The sequence below is a fragment of the Rhinolophus hipposideros genome (genome assembly GCF_964194185.1).
Source record: "Rhinolophus hipposideros genome assembly, chromosome: 9".
Classification (NCBI taxonomy): domain Eukaryota; kingdom Metazoa; phylum Chordata; class Mammalia; order Chiroptera; family Rhinolophidae; genus Rhinolophus; species Rhinolophus hipposideros.
Window position 1 is genome coordinate 29100454 of NC_138055.1, and position 26492 is coordinate 29126945.

At 39.0% G+C, this 26492-nt stretch overlaps 1 protein-coding gene across 1 annotated transcript in view; it reads right to left on the reverse strand.

The window, feature by feature from the left end:
- The window catches only part of GUCY2C (guanylate cyclase 2C), a gene marked incomplete at both ends in the record, with an annotated part of 70286 nt that extends 48767 nt beyond the window's left edge, over positions 1-21519 (reverse strand). Inside the window, 8 exons of the mRNA XM_081059543.1 lie at positions 2642-2777; positions 4480-4597; positions 6797-6893; positions 8345-8466; positions 9575-9790; positions 14285-14349; positions 15709-15821; positions 21300-21519. Coding sequence (XP_080915669.1) covers positions 2642-2777; positions 4480-4597; positions 6797-6893; positions 8345-8466; positions 9575-9790; positions 14285-14349; positions 15709-15821; positions 21300-21519 — 1087 coding nt within the window. The remainder of the gene's footprint in view (positions 1-2641; positions 2778-4479; positions 4598-6796; positions 6894-8344; positions 8467-9574; positions 9791-14284; positions 14350-15708; positions 15822-21299) is intronic.
- Between the last annotated feature and the right edge of the window lie 4973 nt (positions 21520-26492).

Genomic DNA, 26492 nt, shown 5'->3' on the forward strand with positions numbered 1-26492 from the left:
GAGAAAAGACAGCCTCTTTAACAAATGGTGCTAGGAGAAATGGAAAGCCACGTGCAAAAGAATGAAACTGGACTGCTATCTGTCACCATGTATCAAAATTAATTCAAAATGGATCAAAGACTTAAGCATAAGACCTGACACAATAAATTGCATAGAAGAAAACGTAGGTACTAAACTTGTGGACCTTGGGTTCAAAGAGCATTTTATGAATTTGACTCCAAAGGCAAGGGAAGTAAAAGCTAAAATAAACGAATGGAACTATATGAAACTTAAAAGCTTCTGCACAGCAAAAGAAACCATTGACAAAATAAAGAGGAAACCAGTTGAATGGGAGAAGATTTTTGCAAACAGTGCCTCCGATAAGGGGCTAATATCCAAAATATAGAAGGAACGCATGCAACTCAACAACCAAAAAGCAAACAACCCAATTGAAAAATGGGCAGAGGACCTGAAGAGACATTTCTCCAAAGAGGACATACAAATGGCAAATAGACATATGAAAAAATGCTCAACATCACTAATCATCAGAGAAATGCAAATAAAAACCACAATGAGATATCACCTCACCCCAGTCAGAATGGCTGTCATCAACAAGACAAATAGTAACAAGTATTGGAGAGGCTGTGGAAAAAAAAGGAACCCTCATACACTGTTGGTGGGAATGCAGTCTGGTGCAGCCATTATGGAAGGCAGTGTGGAGGCTCCTCAAAAAATTACGAATAGAATTACATATGACCCAGCAATCCCTCTCCTGGGTATCTACCCAAAAAATCTGAAAACATTTATGCATAAAGACACGTGTGCTCCAATGTTCATTGCAGCTTTGTTTACGGTCACCAAGACATGAAAACAACCAAAATGTCCTTCGATAGATGAGTGGATAAAGAAGTTGTGGTATATATACACAATGGAATACTATTTGGTGGTAAGAAAAGATGATATAGGACCATTTGTGACAACATGGATGGATCTTGCGAGTATAATGCTAAGCGAAATAAGTCAGACAGAAAAGGCAGAGAACCATATGATTTCACTGACATGTGGTATATAAACCAAAAACAACAAAAGAACAAGACAAACAAAAACTCATAAACACAGACAATAGTTTAGTGGTTGCCAGAGGGTAAGGGGGGTGCGGGATGAGAGATGAGGGTAAAGGGGATCAAATATATGGTGATGGAAGGAGAACTGACTCTGGGTGGTGAACACACAATGGGATTTATAGATGATGTAATACAGAATTGTACACCTGAAATCTATGTAATTTTACTAACAATTGTCACCCCAATAAATAAAAATAAAAAAAGAAAAGAAGACCTGAAGGCCAGAAGGCAGTGGGTTGATATATTTAAAATGCTAAAAGAAAAAAAGAAAAATTATCAAAAAAGAATCCTTTATGACATGTTACAACATGGATTGAACCTTGAGGTTGTTATAGTAAGTAAAATAAGGCAGTCATAAAAACAAAAATACTGTATGATTCCACTTACATGATATATATAGAGTACTCAAAGTTATAGAGACAAAAGACAGAATGGTGGTTGCCAGGGTCTGGGGGAGGGGAGAATGGGGAATTATTGTTTAATGGTATAAAATTTCAGTTTAAAAGATGAAAGGAGTTCTGGAGATGGATGGTGGTTGATAGCTGCACATGACACAAATGAACTTAATGACACTAAACTACACCTAAAAATGCTTAAGGTAGTACATTTTATATAATGTGTATATTAACTGGGAAAAAATGGGGGGAAAAGAGAATGTACATAAAGTGCCTAGAAGAACATGGGACACGGGAATATTTATAAATGATTGTTTCTCCCTCCTTTCTGGCTTCTTCAGGGGAGCAGAAGTGATCTCTCTTATCATTGTCACACACCATCTACATTGACACAGCCTCAGGCTTGAGTGCTGGCTGTCTGTTGTCCTCCAAAGCCAAGAGAAGACCCATTCTGCAGTAGGATAAAGGCTTTTCAGAGTAAGGATTGAAGGCCCACTAGAGAACGCAATTATCATTGGTCTTGTTCTTAACAGACATTAAATCTAAAAGGAAATTTCTTCATAGTATCTGGATGAGATCTGGGAAATGAAAAGAGTTTCAATAGGAGCTTGTGTGGAAAGGGAGTGTTGATCCCTGTAGTTCAGAGGGACATGCATTGAGAAATTTCGTCCCTCAACAGGGGTATTTTTATGAGAATTTTGTCGGGGGGTATTGTCATGAGAGGTTTTGAGTTACAGTTAGAGGGGTAACACAGGGTCCCTGATCTCTGAAGGATAGAAACGGAAGTATGGAAGGACCAGTCAAAGCACGGATATTTCTCTTCTTGCTAGTCTCCAAGCTCTGTCAGGACATCACTGTGTAAAATGCCATGTGACGAGCTTGTTCATAACCACAGGGCCTAAGCTATGTGCTCTTTCTTTGATATCCAAAGATTCTAAATTCTACAGTATAAATTAAAGTCCAGTCATCAATAACAATGCCCTCATAGTTTATAGAGTGATGTTTGCCTCCATATATTGATCTACCTATTGCCAAACCCCTTATTTGCTTCCCAAAGTCCACCCACAAGATCAATATTTATTCAGCTTTCTGTAGAAAGTGTTAGTTAGGTGTTGCTGTTGTTTGTTCTTAGGTGACGAGTACCTTCAAAGGTGAGGTTCCGAAAAGCATGAGCAAATTTGGTGGAGGTAACATTTTCTCCATTTTCAAGAAATGTCTTCAGCACATGTCCAAAGAGCAAGACTCCATTCAAGTAGGCAAGAGAAAAGTCATTTTCAACCTGAATGAGAAACGAAAATCTTAAAACGAGTTCCAGAAAAGAGATTTTGGTCTTGAGCCTGTAGCAAACTGTTCTTGGGATCAGCAGGGTAACTGGAAAGGTAAAGGAATATTAAGGGGAATGGAAGAGACGGTACTAAAGGAGACTTTCGGAAAAAATTTCCTTGGGATGGGGGTCTTTATTATTCCTGTGTCACAATTCTGTCTTCTCTTGGGATCAATAAGCCGAGAACACTGCCTTTAGAGAAATAACTAAAACTATTGTACTTCCCATGATGATAAAATATATTATTTCAACTAGGAAGGACAGCATTTTCTTAATTCTTGTAAGATTTTATACAAAAATAATGCTGGCTTGTAGTTTAATGTTTTCATCAAAGAGTAAAAGAGAACAACAACAAAAACAGCCCTCTGCCTTTGAATACCCTGACAGGGGCAGGAAGAGTTTTGATTGGATGATACCATTGAACTTGCTTTGAAGACAGTTCTGAGTAGGTGTAACTTCAGGCCACAAATGTTTGCTGGTGAAAACATAAAGGAGAGCCTCAAAACTCCTCTGCAACAGTTGTATGCTGGTCTTCATAGAGTTGGGCTATGGATTAAAATTTCTGTGCCTCCCTGAGATCAAGTGAGTTCTGTCAGCTAGGGCATTTTGGATCACCCACCTGTGAAGAATCACACATTTGCCAGAGTCTAGAGGCTGTGCAAGTGGTATCTGAATATTACACCCCAAAGTATATATACTAGAAAATATAAAAAGGAAATAATAAAACACCTTTCATTGGTTCTGGTGTCTCTTGCCGAAATCATCATTTCATGAGATGAAAAGAATCTGGTTAAGACCCAGCCCCACACAAAAGCTCCTCATTTTGGCAGGCTTGGAAAACAGACGGCTTGGAACTGCTAGTCTAGGAAAAACTATGATGCTCCCAAAGGCACCCAACTGTCCTTAAACCTCTATGGGCCTGGCTATTGTTTGCCATCACAAAGTTGTTCGAGGGGTCTTCAGGACTGCTCCTTCCTCCCTCTTCCCACGCCAGACCTGCTTTCCACTGTCTCTGAGGGCAGACTACATTTGACGAATCCAATCACATTAAGGGGCAGTGACTGACAAAGCCTGATGTGCTATTAGTCACGAGTCCTGCATTATAATAAGATGACCATGATTGAAGTCCAATTGGAGCTTCTTTTTTTGAGGGACAAATGCTAACACAGATGGCATGCTGTGACAAGAGGAATCAACCGGGACTCTCCTGGACAAATTTGGAGAATGGTTACCCTAATTACAATAAATGACAATGTTTTAACCTAGGAATATATATTTCTAAAGGTAGAATTTTGAGGTGGACGCCAGCAGAAAGTTGCTTTAGGATATAAGAAGCTTCATTTCTTTGACACTGGTGAACTTCAACCTCCCCTAAGTTAGCAGGGCTTCTTCTGTCTTCCCACACTCACTTCCATTCTGATGGTACGGAAGTGTGCACGGCTGCGCTGGTCTGGAGCTTAGCACAGTGATCTATAGTAAGACTTATAATCGCAGGAATCCTGCTATTACACATAGTTGGTCTCAGTTAACACTCGTTGAGTGAATTGGAATGAATAGAAAAAAATTGTTCATTTCAGAATTTGGGGTCCAAAGAGTAGAATAATATCTTACCTGACAAAGAAAACAACACACACACGCACACACACACGAAGCTTACCGGTGATAAATCCCGGGAGAAAGAACTATTTGAGGTGCCATTTTCAGGAGGCAGTGTCAGAACAAGGACATTTGTCATATAGTCAGGGGCTGTAACATTGTCCTTGAAGTAGTCATCACTGTAATAAAAGCACAAGTGCTTCATGAAAACTATATTCCTCCAAAAATAGAGATGGAGCTTCTACAATTCACACAAACTCTAACATTAGCCTTGAAGTAGTTGAAAACGTTTTATTTTTCCAGTAGCTAACCTGCAAAACTTTCTACTTTTCTGAACTAGGTGTATTTTCTTCTATACCTGCTAAGTTGAATAAGAGAAGTTAGGCAGCTGTGGTTAACATACATAAAGGGAAAAGAAGATCAGAATACAGTTACTTCCTTGAGGGAGATTTTTTTAAATTAAAGTTTATTGGGGTGACAATGATTAGTAAAGTTACATAGATTTCAGGTGTGCAATTCTGTAATAGATCATCTATATATCACATTGTGTGTTCACCACCCAGAGTCAGTTCTCTTTCCATCACCATATATTTGAGGGTAATTTGGGGGGTGTTCCGGACATGCGAGTTGGTGCTTGCTTTCAAGGCTTAATGACCCTTGGTTTATACCTAGAAAGTCTATTTTTCCTTAAGTGTTCATAACAATTGAGAGATATTGGGATATGATAGAGACAAATATTATGAATTAAATTTACTTAGTAGATGGCAAAATATAAGCATGGAGGAGCTAAACATTTTCTCTAATACTGTAAACTTCTTGACATTCGCTTATTGATACTTGAATGCTCAGCTCCAAAAACCACTTAGCACACTGTGGACTCTTAATACTGTCTGAGATTGTGCTGCAAATCATATGGTTTCTAAGTTTCCTAATCATTTGAATGTTTTAGTGAGCAAAGAATCTAGCATGTTTGAACTGCTATAACTAAGATAACCATCATTTAATATTCAGTAGGTGAACACATCTGTGTACTGAGACCTGTGTTGAATATTTTGCTCATATTATCACATCTAATCCTAAAAGTTATCTTTAAAAAGTGGGCATTTTTATTCTCATTTTACAAATGAGCAGATTTAGTCTCAAGATACTAAGTAATACCTAACAGTAAAATGAACCAGAAGTGTCAGAATTAGAATTTAAACCCAAGTTATGTCTAGTTTCAAATGAATCTCATGATTTTCTCCCAAGACTTAGCCAGGTGTCCTTCAGGAATAGTGACAAAGGCAGTCGATGGAGGACTTTGGCAACCGATGGAGGATTTGGTAAAATTACAATCACACCATCCTGGCTATACTGAGGATGCCTCACAAAGGGCAAAGAACAGTTATTAAAGGCAGCTATCAATGTGATTGTAGGAATGGAATGTCAATAACTTGCCCTCCTTCCTGTATTCTGCATTTAAAAGGCTAAGTTGATTGATTAAATTATCTTCATGAACAACTTGGGGTCAAACAGGCTGGCAGTTCCTATGCTTCATTTCATTGTGAAAAGTACATTTAGTGTGGGTGAAATGACTAGGCAAATATGGGAAAGATCTAGCGCAGTAATCGCTTCTGGTCTGAATACAGACAGGTAATAATTAATGATGCAGTCAGATAAGTGAAGTCATATGACCTAGCTGTTTGGACAAAAGGCACAGGCACACCAGTGATATCTTCTTTAAGCTTAATCTGTCTCAAATACTATCTTGACACAGTTAGTTTGTGGGTCTCCACCATATTAGAAGATGAGTGGTGAAATGAGGAGATGTGATTAAGAGTGATTTCTGTTCTCTAGCATTTTCTCTCCTTAGTTCCAGAGAAGTGCAGAGGAAAAGATCACTACCCAGTGACTATGCCACAGAGGGCACAGAATAATTGTGTGAATGAAACTCATTTAAATGGAACTTTCGTCATAGCAAAGGTGGCTGAATGAAAAATAATCTAGGACCAAAGGCCATTAGCAATTGAAGGGCACAGATATGGCACACTTTGGGTTATAAGTGGACTTATCACTGCCTGCAAAAAGACCTTAAAATCACGCTGGAGACCCAGATCCTCGCAGATGAATAGACAGGTGGGTTTAATAGGGTTTTCATCAAACTTTGGTATTTAGACATGATAATGAGGTCAAAGGAATACATCCTGCTAACGCTACAATTAATTTAATAAGAATGAGAGTGTGATGAAGAAGGAATGAAACATAAATTAAAACATTATGATCATATTGAACTCCTTATGAAGTTGTGTAATGCAAGAGAAAAAAGAATGTGTCTTCTGGACATCCTTCAAGTATTTTCTTTCTGAAAGAAGAAGAGTTATTCTGAATATTATACTTACTTGAATAGATCCACCAGAATAATAACAGTGTTTTCAGCCACTTTCTGGTCACCCTTGATGGTGTTGAGGAAGTGCGGTTTACCACACATAACAATCACTGGAGGAGAGAGAGCAAGACAAGGAGAGAAATATACAATGGTCCACACAAACAAGGAGGGAGCCTGGTGCCTGACTCTGAATCCAGTATGCCCATGCTATGTTTATATTTTAAGATTAAAACCAATTCCTCAAATTACTATCCCCCTCCTTTTAAAAATTTACAGTCAGGGCAGAGTAGAGCTGCATGGAAACTTGAAAAGAATTTTCTAGTCTATACACTTAATTTTACTGATTGAAGGAGACCGAAGCCAAGATGTCAAAGGGTTAAAGAACTAGTAGGTGACTAGGAGATTACTAGGTCTGATAGTCAAGTTTTATGAGTTCAATTCAGTGCTTATTCCATCACACCAGGCTGGAGTCATTACAAAAACTATTTTCATTGATAAGTGAAGTGTACTTCACCATTTGTAAAGTGGTTGAAAAAGATATAGTATAAGTTAATAAGAGAATTTATGAAGTTTTCCTAAGCGACTTTCTTTTGGTTTTGTTTGTAGCTTCTTAACTCAGAACTCAGTATGAGTGATTTTAATGATAGCATCCAATCTGATTCTATAATTGCAGCCACACTTCACAAATGCATGATTTTATCAGTAAGAGGAGTTGGGGGACACTTCATTAGATCTTTTTATATACTGTATTGTGCAGATGAATCATAAACTCTTTAAGGACATGAATAATTTGATAGTTCTTTCTCATATGTCGGTCAATGTTTTGCAAATGGTAGGTTCTTAATTGGGCAAATGCTTAATAATGATGGTAGATGATGATTTGAGTGATACCAGGAAATCCTACCAAGCAAGCATTTTCCTGTAGAAAAATTCTCAGAGTTGATTCCTTTGCTCCTGATATATTCTTATTTGTAAAGAGAACTCTGTGGAAACTGAGGCAAATCACCTAATAATGATTTAGTGATGATGATTTTATCCTATTAGCCTTTCACACTTGGCCTATATCTTGGAGATCATTGGGCAGGTGAAATACGAAGAGATTAAAGGAAAGTGATACAATCTTTGCTTACCTTGTAATTTGGCTTGAGGCTAGAGATCAGTAAATATATCTTCTTGGTCACCAGGGGACCAGGGTTCAGCATGTTTGAGGAATTGTCACAAATCCAATAATATATTGGATTGAGGTAAACTTAAAAACCAGTTTACTGATAGTGGGTAGTGATAACATTGTGGTTCTTAAAAGCTGGATTTTATCATCATTGCTTTTATGATGTTAATATATTAGCTCAACCCTACTTTTCTAATTTCTCTCAGACAATAAGGTTTAAATCAACAAAGCAACAATATAATGGAGTTGCATGCAACTGCAGATCTCCCAAAAGATAAAAAATAAATTGAGATAATAATGATAACTGTGGTGGTAGATTTGTCAAAATGACTCAGAAGGAAGCAGTAACTGTTAGAAAGAAGTGGGCAAAACATTATTTTCATGTCATCTTACCATTGCTTTTCCTGTCCTGGTCCATTAAGATATTCTGAAACTCAATGTCTCCCCTCAACATCTCCTTGAGGTTAAGTTTCTGAGAAAAATAGGAAACTCCAGCCTCCAGAGCATTGAGGTACCTAGAACAGAAAAAAGAGAAACTCAAAGAAACCAGCTTAGTTTCTTCACAGCCTTCCATGCCATTTGCTCATTATTTACCGATCTGTCTGGGACTTGTTCATCTAAAATTGACTTCCACTATTAACACAATAGATAATACACCACGTGATAACACTGGTTAGGATTGTGGTCATCTAATTTAGTGAAAGTATAGGGCAAGTTTTAGGGACTCTTAATGTATGTATACAGATAGTGGACGCTTGGCGGGTCCTTTATAACGGCTTCCTGCTATTTGCAGAAGAAAGGTTCTACTCGGCTCTATAAATCAGCCCCATTATCACAGAGCAGTTGAAACCTCTGAATCTACAGTACAAAAATTCAGAGTTGATAGGAATCATTTCTCTTCCTGTGTGAAATGAACTTATGTGTGTTCTAAGTTCACCCCAAAGTTTCTAGGGTGAGGCCTTAGGGTTGATTCCTGTAGTTTCCTAGATGTGCAATCCCAATGGTGCCATCCCTCAGTCTTCTGTGTACTTTTGTGGAGAGAGACCACAGAGCTAAGCAGAAACCTGGAAATACAGACAGGAGTCCTATCAAAGGATTCTCTCTGCCACCTTTTCTGGAGTGGAGTGACGCTTGCAATTTTATGTTAGCAATGGCACCCATTATCCTGTTCTCTGCCTACCCCTACTTTATCCTCTGAAAAGCTGTGAGCGAAGTGATTTCTAACTACTTGTTGTAGGTATAGGCAGAAGGTACATTCTCTGGTGTCATATCTTTCACAGTAATGTGAAAGCATTAACTCTGGCTTTCATTTTCCTTATGGCTAAATTGGGGATCATGGTACCTATTCTCTTTTCTTCAAAGGGTTTACTGAGAGGAATCAAGAAAAATTAACCTGAATGTACTTTGAAAACTAGGAAGAGTGTTGTAAATGCAATAACGTGCTGATTATATTTATGATACTGTGTTGCCTTTGGCCCCTTTCTTTTGTTTGTGTGTAAGAAAGTGGGCTGGTATGTACTCTTAAGGCTGTTAAAGATAGAAAGTGCATCTGATAGTAACCTGCTATGAGTCTATGGCTTCTCTCTGTGGCAAGTGCCAGAGAATATGAAAGATTCTGCTTACCAGAAACAGTCCTCAGTCTCGGTACTATTCTTGAAAACATATGCAGTGTTCCAGGAAAAAGGTTTAAATGGGAATGTATCGTTTTTCCAAAAGTCAACCAAGAAGTACATCAACTTCCTAGCTGGAGACATCAACCTGGTTAAAGTTTCTTTGTAGTCACATGACAATCCAAAACTTCCGGCTGAAATCATGGGATACTTCAAATCTGTGTCAAGGCTATGCCAAGAGGTGAGAAAGAAACCAGTATTAGGATTAATTTAAGTAGCACAAATAAGATCCCTGTTTAACCTGTTTCAGCATGTGGGTATAAATGGTAAGAATGAAATAGGGTCATTCAAGTAGGTTTCTGACTTATGTAGGTGTCCTTCTCATACAGGTGAATTTTAAAATGACATTTATTGAGCTTATGCTATGATCTTCATGTGTCTTCAGGTGTCTTCATGTATCTGTGGCTTGGTTACTCTGAATAATGCTAAAATTAGTTGTCATTTGGACTGTCATAACATCCGGGCTGGGTCATATGGACTTTGGGGAGTAGGGCTAGTAAAATAGAGGGCAGGCCTTTGTAAAGTCCAAAAGATGCCCTCTACACTTTTCCCTACATGTATTGCCTTGTTTCCTGCTCTCCGGTGGACTATCTTTGAGACAGACATCAGATGAGGATTTTAGAGTTTCCCTTCCCCTGCTCAGCATATGGGCCATCTCATAGCTCCTTTTTTTAAATTTTTAATTTATTGGGTTGACATTTGTTAGTAAAATTACATAGATTTCAGGTGTACAATTCTGTATTACATCATCTATTAATCCCATTGTTTGTTCACCACCCAGAGTCCCCGTACCCTCATCTTCCACCCCCCACCCCCTTTACCCTCTGGTAACCACTAAACTATTGCCTGTGTCTATGCTCATAGCTCCTTAAAGGTATTAAACTTTATTCTCCATCAGGGTTTTGACAAATGCTAGGAGTGCTGTTCCCTGCCCCTTTGCCTGGCTGACTCTTGCTCATCTATCAGATCCTAGATTAAATATCTCTTTATCCATCAGGAAAACTTTCCTTGATATCAAAAACCAGGAAATTATTTGGGTGAGCATCTGTTTAATATCTGTCTCTTCCACTAGACCGCAGCTCCATGAAGTCAGGGATCCTGTCTGGCTTGTTTACCTCAGTATCTCCAGTCAGCCTGGTTCATATGAAGGTGCTCAATATGTGTTTGACAAAGGAAGGACAGGAACATCCCCTTCCATCTTTAGTGCTCCACTAAAGGTTTCACTGGGTATCCTGCTTGCATCTCAAACTTCTCTCATTCACAGCTATATTTATCTTGTATTTTTATCTCTCAAAATTATTCCTTATTCTAATTTTTTCATTTCTTTTAGTGTTTTGAGATCTCAAAAACTTTTTGACTACTTTCCACCCCTTCCCCTAATATCCAATCATTATCAAATGCTATCGATTCCACCTTTAAATATATTTAAAAGTTGTCCTCCTTGTTATGTCAGCTGCTTTCTTGTTGAACAGGCCCTCCTTCTCCCCTGCTGACTTTTCTGTCATCAGTCTCTTCTTATGTGCTCCTGTGTTTCCTACACACTGTTGTCAATTATCCTTCCCAAAGTTGAGCTGCTTCTTATGGGACTTCCCTGCTCAAACTTAGTGGTTAATTAAATACAACAAATCATACATGACTAATAATCTAATCAAATATGACTCTTTCATGACCTCCCAAATATAGCCCTACTTAATTTTTCTAGTTTTATCTCTATTATTCTCCAACACCTTGCTTGCATACCAGTTAATACAGACTTTCACACATTTTCTGCACATCCCTGCTTCTTTGCTTTTACACATACTTCTCCCTCTGCCTGGCTGATGTGCTGATCCCCTCATCTCTACACATTAAAATGTTACCCATTCTTTAACACAATTTATATACCACTGCCTTCATGAAGTCTTTCTTCACTTGAAGCTTAATTCTCCCAACCGGAGTTGACCATTTCCTCCTGTACATCCACAGCATCTTGTTTGTACTTCTCTGATGGAACCTATCTCACTATGCCTTGTATTGGTCACCAGTGTCCTTGTCACCTTTTTTATTTCACCAGGCAGGGGCTATGTTTTACTTCATTCTCTCTGTACCAACAAAACTAAAGTGTCTCTTTGCACATGGCAAGTCTTCATGAATGGTGAATCGGTTTCCTCAAGCCTCCTTTCTTTTTGGGCACACTCTATAGTAGTATCAATAAGTGGTCAGGAGTGACGTCAGAAACATGGTGGCACGCATGCTCCTTGATGTCTCCCCTTGAAGTCACAACAAGTTGAACAGCTATAATTCAACAAAGGATTCCCTATGCAACACACAAACACATCTGAGAGACCTGTGCATTGAAACATCTGAAGGTGGGTGAATTGGGGTGAGCAGGGGAGGAGGGAAGGGAGAAGTGCAGAGACGGAGACTAGGGGATGCAGCCTGGAGCTCACTGTGGTCCTAGAAGAGGGGAGGATTGAAACTATAGGTGCACCTTCTGTGGCCTCAGCAATTCTGCATGAGGGATCAGCATATAATACCACTGACCCAGCAATGGTATCTCAGGGCAGAGACCTCGGGACAAAGACCAAATACAGAAAATACAACTGCGGTCTAACGGCCGTACTGTCAGGCAGAAGACAAAGCCACAGAGTCTGGCCACCTCCCACACTTTCCCAGAGCTTGCCTCTCCCACACCCTCCCAGTGTTAGCAGCGGGCTCCAGAAAAAAATGGTAGCAGTGTTAGATTAAAGAGCAGAATATCTACAGCCCTGAGAATGGGAGAGATAGTTCCTGAGCAGCAGACGCACACTGAGGCTAATCCCAGTGACAAGGAAGGAGTTCTAGGGGTGAGGCAGCTGTGGTCTGGCAGTCACCATTACTTGGAGGAGAACAAAGCCACAAACAAACTAGCCACCTCTCTCCACCCACCCTGCCCCCACCTTTCATGGCTGATGACAGGGGCACCCAAAGCTCCTGGGGTGGACACCTATGCATGTGGCTGCAGGTGCTGCAGTGAGATTTCAGGGGCTCAGCATCCCATCAACCACCGCATCCTCCCAGGGGGGTGGTGCTCTGAGACTGAGGCCACCTGGTCCCAGAGGAGACGCCCACCTCCCCAGGAAATCTCCCACTGTGTGAGAAGCCAGAACAGGACAAGAGAAAATAAAACGCTCCAGCACTGCCTACTGGAAAGAAAAAGAATAACACACACACAAAATAAAACTACAGATCAATATTTCTGATGAATGCAGACGTAAAAATCCTAAACAAAATACTAGCAAATCAAATACAACAATACATTAAAAAGATTATACATCACAGTCAAGCGAGGTTCACGCCAGGGGCACAAGGATGGTTCAACGTATGCAAATCGATCAAAAAAGAAAGAAAGAAAAACTCACAGACACAGACAACAGTTTAATGGTTACCAGAGGGTAAGGGGGGAGGAGGGTGGTAGAAGAGGAAAAACGGGGTCAAGTATATGGTGACGGAAGGGGAACTGACTATGGGTGGTGAACACAAAATGCAATATATAGATGATGTATTACAGAAATGGACACTTGAAATCTATATAATTTCACTAACCAATGTCACCCCAATACATTTAATTAAAAAATTTTTTAAAGGAATAAAAAATAATAAGTGGTCAGGCAAAACGACAGTTGGGAATGAGTACAATGAAGAGTAAGATTCTGTATTTGTCTCATTTTGGTATGGAAGATGGGCTTAAAAAGTGCTTCTGTGCTGTGTGTCTACAGTGTGCTATAGGCTAGCGCGTCAGAGTCCGTTTGTACAGCTGGGTGTCAGGTGTGAGAAGCAGACTTTGCAAAAGAAATTTCAGAGGTCGAGTGTTTGCCCTCCGAAATCCATCTCAAGGGGTCCTTCAGCATAGTTGTTTCTGACAGAAATATTTTAATTCTAGAATATATTGGAAGCTTCTTTCTAAGTGGATAAGGGCACTGTGCAAAGTACTTTAATATGTTATTTACATAATCCTTAAATAACACTATGAAATAAGAACCCTGCTACTTTCTCTACTCATACAGACTGAGAGCTGGAACAGAGCCCTGCTCATGCCCTAGGAGGCTGCCCTTTTTTGTGTTTCCATACTCTGTTCAAACCATGTTTCCCTGAAAATAAGACCTAACTGGAAAATAAGCCCTAGCATGACATCCCCAGAACATAAGCCTTAATGTGTCTTTTGCGTCTTAATGCGTCATTTTCAGGATGACATCTCCTGAACATAAGCGTCTTTTCAGGATGACATCCCCTGAACATAAGCCTTAATGCGTCTTTTGGAGCAAACCTTAATATAAGACCCGGTCTTATTTTTGGGGAAACACGGTATTTTGTGAGTATTTCCTTGATAATTCAAAGTCAGTGTCTTCCCGGTTCTGCCAGGACTCTGACATTTTTTTTAACCTATACCGTGTTGCCTCTCAAGCTCAGGTGTTAGTAATTAAACCTAAACAGTTACTGTCATTCCCCCTACATTGAGAAAAAGGTAGAGTTACCTGGATAGAGGAATGATAGTTATGGACTAGTGACAAAATATGAGGGCCTTAACACCCCTTGTATTGCCTTGACTAGACTATTGTCTGATAAATCATTTAAACACTGATGTCCCATCTTGACTTCAATTCACAGTGGCATTAAAACAACAACAACAAAACAAACTACTTACTACATCTGGAACGTGGAATATGTACACGAGGGCCCCATGAGGACACAGCCCATTGTTTTTTCAGTCTGTAGAAGGAAAGAAAAGGAATAAAAAACTAATACCTAAAACTAAAAAAAATTAATCAAAGCAAAAGGAGGAGCAAAGGGAAGGCTTCCAGAAGGTTAGAAAGTGGGCCAATAAAGATGTTAGAAAGGAGCAACATATGGTACCTCAGGCTGGACAAGGGGCTGCTAAGGGATAAAGAAGTCTGACAGAAAGGTGGTGCAGTGGGTGGAGGGAAAATAAAGTGAGCTAACTGCAGGTGAACCTGAATTCTTTTTCAAGAGGGAGATATACAGTGGTGGAATAAGGAGTGGCAGATGGGCACATGAGTAATATCTGTAGGCCAGATTAGGGAAAAACTAGTTTTGGAGATGCTTTGGACGGAGTGGGCAAGTTTCAGTTTCAGGGAGAGCTACAAAGCAGGGCTAAAGAGAACAAATTGCTGTATGACCAGTTGGGTGACAATAGAGCTTATTTCTACTATTTCTCAAGGGGAACGTGATAAGGAACCAAGGTCCTTGGTTTTACAAAACCAGGTCATACATCCCTCTGTAGAGATCCAAGGAAGAACCGCACACTCCTAGAATCGTAAAGTGACATTCATTAAACCACGCTTGCTCACTCCTCAAGCTCCCAAGATTGAAACTGACTGCTGTAATCAACCACTCTTCCTGACATGGGTGTGGCCTATCTGGTTGGTGTGATGTTATCGATTCAAGTTTTGAAACCATGGCTCTGCAACCAGTGCTCTGCTTCGTGGAGAGTCTTTTCTTAGCTTTCTGTCATAAAGGGGGTGTCTCGTACACCTACTTGCCTGTAGAGAACTTGGAACACTCTCTAGCTCCACAAAGCTCTGGTTGGGGCTGGGAGTTGGGAGGAGGGACTGTGCAAGAATCTCTCTCTTCCCATCTCTACCCTTTGACATTACAGTTACTACTTCAAATTAGGTTTCTGATTCAGCCCTATGCAATTAATCTATGACCGAATATATGTTGATGACATGAAACAGAGATCTCTGGTGTAGAGCTTTCAAATATATTTTTAACAGGGCACTTCAGGTATTTCTTAAGGGACACAAAGCAAACCAGTTACTGTCAATATTTCAATTTAAAAAATTTTTAAACAAAGTAATCTCCCTAAATACCACTGAAAGTGTACAGGTAGTACATAGCTGAGGTTCACCGTAGTCTTTTGGATTCCTGGAGGGCCCTTGTCACTTGGGAAATATATAGGGATAAAGTTAGAGTACCCAGTCTTCTAATCACTCAGCTGTGTGGCTAGAAGTGACGTGAGAGAAGCTCATGGACAGGTACCCAAGTTTCACACTGTGATGGTCCTGTGCCATGAGGGTGTGAGCTCTATCTACAAAGGCAGATACTTACTGAAATTTTCTTGAGTATGTCGAGGCCTTCACAGGTGCTACTCCGACAGTCATTTGTCTTATAAAACTCACTGTCCGAATCGATAAAGCTAGCATTCACAGTCACATTTATGCCTGTTATCCAAAAATGAGGGAAAAGAGAAAACTAGTATTATTTTTCAGTAGTTCATACCAGCCAGCCATGAGATTTACTTTCTGCCAATTGATCCTGCGGAAAAATGGATATCCATTTTCAGACCTAGGAATATTTGAGCTCTGAGTTCTTATATTACTCCTTGTCATTTCTTTCCTCCCTCTGTCTCTCTGAACAGCTTTATTGAGGTGTAATTTTCCCCTCCCTAAAAATCACCCGCTTTAAGTATACAATTCAATGATTTTTGGTATATATATTTGTGCAACCATCTCACACTCCATTTTAGAACATTGTTGTTCTCTTCATCCTCTTTTCACAACTTTAGACTCAGCAAGTCTCCTCTATGGACCTGAGGAGTAATAGGAAAGCAGTGTCACAGACATTATAATACTTGTTCCTTCATGTTCCCAAGGTGCTGGTTCTGTTTGCTGCCAGTGTGCACATTTGCACCTGTGTGGTTTGTCCTCAAAGCCAAAGCAAACTGTGCCACCCCATTCTTGCCCAGGGTCTTTGGATAATGGATCACTTTCAGATGAGGGCAAGAGCACTATGGTAATATCATTGGGTATTGCTAGGCATCACATTCTGGAAGGGAACAGAGAGATCGCAGAACCATTTGACCAAGCTCTGTCTCTTACATTTTATTCTCCTTCCAATAAAAAAATGTTCAGGACAAATGTCTGATTCCTCAGCAGAGATGTCTTTAATTTTGCCAAGCCCTTATACAGGAAGCCTGAGAACTGCAGCTGCTAATCTGGTGGCATAAGTGATTTGCTAGGTGTTCTTGCATTTAAATTTTTCTCACTTGATTCACTCACATGTAAAATAGGATTAAAACTAGTTTGTCAAATGTGGTGGTTTTTAATTTCTTCAAAAGAGTAAAGGATGTGAACGGAAGTTATTGTTCTTCTGAACATCCAAATTAGAATATTTTTAAAGATAGAGACCTGTTCTTTCTGAAAATGGAAAAGTCTTTGCACTTCTATAGCCACCTCAGAGAGGTGTCTACCAACCAGAGAATATTTTATCTCCTGACTTTTTGTTTTGTCTTTTCTTTTTTGGGGGAGGGGGGGTGTAAATTCAAGAACACTTATTCTGATAAATAAAGATGGCAGCACTTTGTTCAGTAAGACTAGCCAAATAGGAGAGGTCAATGTAATAAGACCAGTCAGAAAAAATTAATGGAAGAGGTGGGGTCAGTGATAGGTTGAATAGCAATTAACGCTTGAGTGTAGTTATGTGCCAGCCACAGTACATTATACCCTTTATCATATTCAATTCTCATGGTACATCATGCCCTTTATCATATTCAATTCTCATAACAATAGGGAGAATATAGGATATATGAAGCTAAAGGATTAGTATGAGTGAGGCTCTAGTGGACCTAGAGCAACGGAAAGTGCATGTGGAAAGTAGTAGAAAATTGGGATGGAGAAGATTTTGGAAAGCAGCAAGAGGAGTCAGGAAGTGAAGTGGAGGCCAGTGTACAGTCATGTGATAGAAACAGGGCTTCAGGAACATAGCCACACTTCCACTGTTACTGTATAAGTTAGTGCCTCCCCTTCAACCTCCTGTCACCATGAGGGACACTGAAGAAGACTCACTTTAAAATCCTAAGGTTGAGGCAGCCCATGAAGGGCACAGCAAAACCCAGTTATAAATCCCGCTAAAGGTCTGGGAGAAGGGGAACTAAAATCTATTGTGTGTGATCATGGACAAACCACTTCACTTCTGGGCCCGTTTCTCATCCATTAGTCATAGAACAGAGCTGGATGCTCTCTGTTACTGTATGACTAGCATTGGGCTATGGATGTTTGCAAGCATCATGTCACTTCACCCTTTCCTGACTCCCATGAGGTTAACATTTTATCTTCTTAATTTAAAAATGAGAAAATGGAGGTCTAGAGAGGTATATTAACTTGCTTGGAATGGAGCTGGGTTTTGAACCTAGGGCAATCTGATTCTAGAACCTGATTTGCTGTAGAATAGTTCTCAAAGTGTGGGCCATAAACTCCAGTGGTACCTTAAGACTTTTTCAGGATGTCCAGGAGGCCAAAACTATTCTCATAATTATGTTAAGACATTCTTTGTTTTTTTCTACACTCCTTCTCTCATGAGCATATAGTGGGGTTTTCCAGAGGCTATATAATATGTATTATTTCAACAAATAAATGCAGAAGCTGATATGAGAATTCAGCCATTTTCTATTAAGCCTGACATTAAAGATTTGCAAAAATGTAAATCAATACCATTTTTCTCACCTATTTTTATTCTTTGGGTTGAGAAATACAGGTTTTTTTGACAAAGAAATTTTATGTTAACAGATGAAGTGTTTATAATTGTTATTTAAATGAATCAAGAAGCAAATATTTAAAACATTTCTCAGTTTTCATTTCCAATACAGTAAATGCTGATAAATGTAACTGCATAAGCAAAATTCTTCAGAGCCCACAATTATTTGTAAGAGTACAAACAGGTCTTGAGATCAAAAAGTTTGACATCCACTTCTGTAGAACATACTATAGTATGTATGCTGCTGCCTCTCAACATTTTATGGTTATGTGAACTGTTTTGGTTTCATATGCCTTTTATCTTCCCCAATCCTAAATGATTTCTCAAGAAAATACCGAACATTTTTCAGGCAATGGAATGACTTCCATGGAACGACGAATCCAAGTTTAACTTTTAAAATAAGCAGTTACTCCAAGTGCTGTTTCTCATCCCTATCCTGCCTGCCTGCACTCCCACCCTACCATGATATCTCAGTCCTGGGAGGATGAGTGGAATGCCATAACATATAGGGTGATCTCAGAACCCTCTCTCTCCTATCTAGGGCTTTGAGGATGGGGTTGGATCAAAGTAAATCTGGCCTTGGGTGCTGGAGTCTAGGAAAGGGACCCCCTCAACACATGAGAGAATGTGGAGGGTATGGACCAGGTGTGTTTAGCCATGGAACATACATGCAAGAGGAGCTGGTGTCCTAAAGTTAAAGGAATTTCATTTTTTCACATTTTCCACCAAATCCTATCTATTCTTCAAAATCCACAAAGGTTTCCTAAGTACTAGGAAAAAACATTGATCTCTTCCATTTGGACATCACCCACAATATTTGAACTCTTAATTTTCTGCAATGTAGCCCTTAAGTATATTGTCATGGAATTTTCCCCAAATACTACTACTAATAAATTTTTCTAAATAATAAATAATGTTTAGGACATGAACCTATTCTTCCCTCATAATCTGCCCTTTTAGAATTCATTATGCATGAACATTCATCCAACAAAAGGCATCAAGTGCAAAAATTTGGGTATCATTGTTTATTCTTTCACTCCCCCCAAATCTTCCACTCATTTATTTCATTCAACAACCCTCACCATTAATGACTCTATTTTACAAGTGAGATGAGTGAAACTTCGAGAGAATAAATAACTCACTCAATGAGTAAATGATGAAGCGGGAGTTGAAATTCAGGTTATATGAGTTCACAGATCAAGATCTTACCAATACATTTTACTGTATATTTTATGTGCCTGGTAACTTGTTTTCCTAAAAGCAGCAACAGCATAGCAACAACTATAACATTAACATCCTCAACAAGACCAACAGTAACGGTGACAACAATAAAAACAATTGCCATTTATTGAGTTCTTACTATGTTTCAATCACTGTATTCCATACTTTATATGAACCTCCTCATTTAATTCACACCATATCCCCATGAGGTAACTGCTATCTATTGTAATTTTACAGGTGAGGGTACTGAAGCTCAGAAATCTTGAGAAATTTCCTCAAGGTCACTGGTGCCCAATGGTTGCTTAAATGGCTGTAATGTGAACCAAGAGCTGTCTGATTCCAAACCACTACTTCTAATCATAATGTTCCACTGCCTTATTTTAATGAGAAAGTTTGGGTAAAGGTGAGTAAAGATCTTACAGTGGCAATATGATACACTGTTTTGAATCAGACAGATACTGTATGAGTTTGAATGTCATTTGAAACAGACAGCCTGTTTAATTAACATCAGCAAAGTTATTAAACCTCCACTGTGAAATGCTGCCAACAATGTCTATCTTACAGAGCTGGGGTGATTAAAGAGATTATATATTTTACCTAGCACTTTATAGGTATTCGATAAACAGAGAAACCAAGGCTCAGAGAGACCAAGGAAAATCATTCTTCCAGGGCCACAGAGAGTTCTGAGGTAGGGACATGAGTCCAGGTCGTCAGACTTTAAATCAAAATGTTCTTTCCATTATTATATACTGCCTCAGTAAATAAGAGGATTTTATTAAATGACCTCCTAGCTTTGTCTATTTACATCTGAATTCAGTCTCAGACAAAATTGAAAAAATGTATACTGCACAAAAGAAAGTTATTACACTTATGTGATGCATGATACCTGTTGTTATTACTACAGAATTATAAATAGAGAAAATTTACAGATACCTTTCTCAAAACCATAATTAACCATTAAGATGCATGAAATATCATTGACTCAGTAATGATACTTTTGGCAATCTAGTCTCAAGAATGGGGAAAAAACAAAAACATGAAAATGTTTGGTGCAGTATTTTAAAATAACCATGAGACATTAAAAATAATAGCATATCCTACAATACATAATTATTAAATGATTTGGGAGAACATCTACTCCAAGGGATATTATACATCCATTCACATGGTGCTATGAAGATTATGCAGCTCTAGGAAAGTCACTTCTAAAATAATGTAAAGTGAAATCAGAAGGATATAAATTTTTTTCTATGGCATAGTGATCCCAACCATGTTCTTAAAAACAGAAACTGAGAAGCATGTGAAAAGACACTGGAAACATCCGGGTGGCTAGAAATGATCAGGAATGATATTTTTCTCTTCATTCTACGTATGTTATCTAATGTTATTAAGTTTACTTTAATAATTAAAAGATACAATGAAGAACTGCAACACTGAATTTGATTGTAAACTTAATATATTGACTATGTTTTATAATAATGGCCACCCGAGATGTAAAGAGTGAACAGATGGATTAAAAATCCCAGAGAAAGATTTGGCATCGGTATGAATTTCACTCTCTTAATTCATCTTCTCGACTGGTAACCTGTGAAATCTCAGCTCCAGACCAAATCTTGCCTCTGAGCAGCAGCAGGAGGAAACATGATGCCTCTTTGAAACTGAACAATAGACCGTTTTTTATTGAAATGCAATCTGGGGCATTTCACCGCTGTGATCACCTGGTATTCCCTGATACCAGGGGGCCGTTCCCAGAGCAGGGAGGATTATGAGTAAACTCATTGTAGTAGGACTCAAATCCTTCTCTCTCCCTTGAAATAGACAGCGGGTGTGGGACAGGCCCTTAGAGAAGGTTGAGTGATCAGGCAAGAAATGCTAGGTCTTCAATTAGCACCCCTTTGACCCCAGAAGTAAAAGGGAGGAGGAAGACTCTGTTTCTATATTCTTACCATCATTTTTCAGACGTTTTCTCACTATTTCCATTCCCTGATTCACTGTGTCTTTCAAGCTCTTCAGGGACGACTCTGGGAAGGCCGAGTTCTTCATCATTAGGATGCTCATCTCGTAGCTGCCATTCTCGCATTTCTGTTTCACATTGGAGGTCCAGGACATGAGTCCTGGAAGGAGGAGAAGTGAACACAAAGCCAAGCCCAACAGTGGTATCTTCATGACCTCGCTCACCTCAGCATCATACTCCCTGTGTTCACTTGTTTTACTTTGGGTTTTTAGGGAGACAGAAACTCCACTTGGACAACCTCTAGCTAGGTCCCTCAGTCCACTCTTCCCCACGCTCCTTTCTGGTCATGCCCCACTAGTCACGTGGACAATACAATAAGCCTGCCTGCCAGTAATTAGCAGCTACATTATTGTAGGTGATAAACCAAAGTTCACTTTGTGTGTTTGCTCACAGAAAGATCAGAGTTATAAACAGGGAGATTACCTGAGCCTCACCCAATAAAAATACATCAACTTATGACACAGCACTGGGAAGATGGAAAAGGGAAGTATAGTATATACATAAAAAGCTTTGTAAAATGGAAAATCAGGTCAAAGGGCTTACAGGGACTACTTTTGTTTAGGTTATAGCTGCACATTGAAACTGAATCCTTAACTACAAAGAGCTGTTTTTCAATCACCCAGTCAGCAACCATTTATTGAGGCTTGACTATATGTTGGTCATTGGCAAGGCATGGGGCATACCGTCATGAACAATATTATATTAATGTCCTCATGGAACACACATTCTAGTGGGAAAGACAAACATTAAACAAATAATTATGAATAACCAAACTCAACAAAGAGAAAAAGTGCAGAGTGTGTAGGAAAAAGTGGCAGATAACATAACCTATGTTAGAAAGTAAAGGAAGCTTCCCTGAGAAAGAATACTGAACAGAAATAGGCTCAGTGAAAAAAGAGCGAGGACATGTGAGGCAGGGGGACAGTTTATGCAAAGGTCCAGATATGGAAAGCGGCATGAATGTTTCAGGAACTGAAAGAGAGACAGTATGGTTGGAGTGGAGGTACCTAGGAGTCCAGTGGCAATAAAGGATGCCAGAGGAGTTGGCAGGGTAGGCTAAGGGGTTTCCTATAAGCCGTTAAGGATTTGGAACTTTATAGGAATCAAGGAAAGGATAAGATCAAATGAATATTGTAAAGATCACTTAGGCTGCTAAGCAAGGAATGACCTGGAGAGAGGTGGGATTTGGGACATGGAGCAAGTTAGGAGGCTATTTCTGTGGTCCCATTCAGAGGTAAAGGAAGCCTGGATGAGAGCAGTGGCAGTAGAGATGGGTTCAAGAGATATCAAAAAAGTATAATAATGAGACTTGATATTTTATTAGATTTGGGGCATTAGAGACAGAGAAAAGTCAATGGTGACCCCTGATATGCTCAGCTGGGTAGATGGGAAAGCTGTTGACCAAGTTGTAGAATTCTGAAAGAGGAGCAGGTTTGAGGAAGAAGATCATGACTTCTGTTTTTGCACATGCTGATTTTAAGGAAACTATGCAGGTGTGAGAATAGTTCCCATGGGGTGTTGGGAAGAGGATTGGGATCTAAACTGGGGTTTGGAAATAGAGTCAGAAGTGAGCATGATTAATCAAATAATGTCATCATCTGCATCATTGACGTGATGACCACTTATGGCAAAATTCTTGTTTTAAAGTGAGTGACATCAACAAGATGAAGTGCCAGCCCTCATTCCTCCACAAAAACAATGAATTAACAATTACACATTGATGAAAACAACTCTGATAGAGTCTTGGAGTACAGTGCAAAGAAACTGCAGCAAGCCAATGGAGCACAAAAACCAAGCTGGTTCCACCAAAGGCAATCTATAAAGTCTGAAAGAGGTGATTGCTCCTTCAAATGCATAGACATCAATGCCAGGTTACAAGAAACATGAAAAATCAAAGAAACATGACACCACCAAAGGAACACAATAAAATTTCAGTAACTGATTCCAAAGAAATAGAGTTTTATAAACTGCCTGACAAAGAATTCAAAATAATTGTTTTAAAGGAGCCCAAAAAGCTACAAGGGAACACAGGTAGACAACTCAAACACATCAGAAAAACAAAACATGAACAAGAAGAGAAGCACAAAAAGGAGGTAGAAATATGGGGAAAAAGAACCAAGCAGAACTTTTGGAGCTGAAAAATACAATGAATAAAATGAAAAACACAACAGAAATCTTCAAGAGCAGACTCTATCAAGTACAGAATCTGTGAACTCGAAGATAGGGGAAGTTATCCTGTCAAACGAGAAAAAAGAAATAGAATGAAAAAGAGTGAAGAATGCCATGGATTTGTGGGACATCATCAAGGAACTAATACATAAACTATGGAATCCCAGAGGAGAAAACAGAGAGAAAGGAGCAGAAAGCTTTTGTAAAGAATTAAGGGCTGAAAACTTCCCAAATCTTTGAAACAAAATGTACATCCAGATTCATGAAACTCAAAAGGCCCCAAACAAGGATACACCCAAAAACACTACCCTGAGACCCTTTATAATAAAATAGTTGAACTTCAAGGAGAAAAAGAATTTTGAAAGCAGCAGCGAAAGGTGACTAATCACATATAAGGGAACACCTATAGATTACCAGAGGATCTCTAAGCATAATCTTGCAGGCCAGAAGAGAGTGGTATGATATATTCAAAGTACTGAAAGAAAAAACTCTGGCAACTAAGAATACTATGCCTGGCAAAATTAGGCTTTAAAAATGAAGGAGAGATAAAGGCTTTCACAGAATAAAGAAAAAAATAGAAAGCCTGAACAGACCAATCAAAAATAAAGAGATTGAATCAGTAATCAAAAACCTCTCAACAAGAAAGCCCAGAACCAGATGTCTTCGTAGGTGAATTCCACCAACTATTCAAAGAAGAATTAATACCAGTCCTTCTTAAACTCTTCCAAAAAATAAAAAAAGAGGAAACACTTCCAAATTCATTATACGAGGCTAGCATCACCGTAATACCAAAGCCAGATAAAAAGGTCAAGAAAGAAATCTATAGGCCAAAATTCCCGGTGAACGTAGATGCAAACATCCTCAATAAAATATTAGCAAACTGAATTCAACAGCACAGTAAAAGTGCCATACACCATGGTCAAATGGGATTTATCTCTGAGATGATGGATACTTCAAGGTATTGAAATTAATGTGATGTACCACACTAACAAAATTAAAAACAAAAAAAGCCCACATTATCATCTCAATAGATGCAGGAAAAGCGTTTAACAAAGTTCAACACTCATTCATGATTAAAACTCTTAACAAAATATGTGTAGAAGGAACTTACCTCAACACGGTCAAGGTCATCTATGAAAATCCTACAGCTAACATCGTAATCAATGGGAGAAAATGGAAAGCTTGTCCTTGAAAATCCAGTACAAGGCAAGAATGCCTATTTTTGCCACTTCTTTTCAACATAGCACTGAAAGTCCTACCTGTAGCAATTAGGCAAGAAAAAGAAAGAAAAGGGATCTGTAGAAGGAAAACTTCCTTGTGTTTCTCCTTGACTCTCATGCTACTCTCATACTTTACTTCTGATACCAGGTGTATGAGGTTTCCACACATCAAGTAATTCTCTGATACCAGCTGGGTGTCCCACAATTTAACTCAATTCTAGCACTATGTACCTGGAGATAATATCAGATCCCACAGGTGAAGGGCTCAATCCCACAACACTGCCACCCTCAACTCCTTATGCAGATTTGGTGGCCAAATTTGGACTCAATCTGTTTTTCTAATTCTTCATCTGTTGCTATTCCCACTTCTTGTAGTAGGAGAAAGAGTGGACTGTTTTTGTTTTATTTTGTTTTGTAATTTGGTTTGGAAATTGCAAATATGAAAGGAAGTCATGTCAGAGGGTAGATGAAGTAGACAACTGCCAGGTATTTTTAATTCAGATATAAAATCAGAAGGCAGATGCAGTTCTGGGAATCCTCTCATTATAGCATGTAACCAGGAAACAATTTTCAAATGTGAAGGACCAAGATAACAGTCCTCCCTGGATCCTTTAAGACGGTCTTCTTTATGTTGTAAAATTACTAGCATGTAGGTCATAATTAAAGGGAGGCAGGTTCTGCTGGGAGATTTTCAAAGGTCAAAAGCAAATAATGGAACACCTGAGATGGCAGATTTATGAGACACACTCTTCAATAGAACACTAAACCTCTAATGATATGAGAAAAGAAGGGGAAAAGCTGCTGAACAAGTCGCCTGCATGTGACACGCCTTTGTTTCTGTCAACAATTGGGGTCTCTTTTTTGTGCTTCCCACTGAGATCCCCTTCTCACCTTCTTTGGGCCTGTAGGGACACACTGCATCTCTACACTCTATAATAGTCGCAGTGGTAGGTTACAGTTGTCTCTTATCTCAGTGGAGATGCAAAAATGAGTTTTTCAAAAGGAATTTTACCAACTAATAGAACTAATGGAACTGACACATGAAAGTGTTTTTCACTAAGCACAAAGGTAGAGATTCTGATCTGAATTTATTGAGGAAAAATGACTATAGTAAAGTATTTCTTAACTGATTATTTAATAGACTTACAGATAACACACTGAATCACAGAATGCCTACAACCAGACACCTGTACTGCTGCTCCCTCAGGTTCAATCGTTTGCTTACCAGGGGCCCCTTGTGTTTGTGCCTAAATTTATGTATTACATTATGTCCTTGATTAAACGTTATGTAATTTAATAGGAAAACTGTTAGAAGTTTTAAACAAAGGCAAATTGCTAAGAAATATGCTGGGACAAGTCTGCTAAAAAACAGTGGGGAATATGAAAAAAACATTTAAAAAATCCTGCCGTTAGTGAGCTTGTCAATTGCCTTAAAATATCAAACACTAAAAATAGTACAAGATGCACAAGGGATGTGGCTTACTTGACAAAGCTGATTCAGAGTTCCAATCTCAACTCAAAGAAAACTCCTTGGCCTGAATAAATGAGTATAAATATGTTTTGAGATAAAATAAAAATTTTAAGGTCTAAATATATCATTTTTAAAGATTCCTGCTTGAACGGGTCTTATTTGCAATAGGGTAACATAATGCCAGATGGGTTCCTGTAACTAAAAGGCTTTGGTTTTCCTGAACACGCAAATAGGTTTAGAGATGCAAACCTTCTGAGTTAAGTGT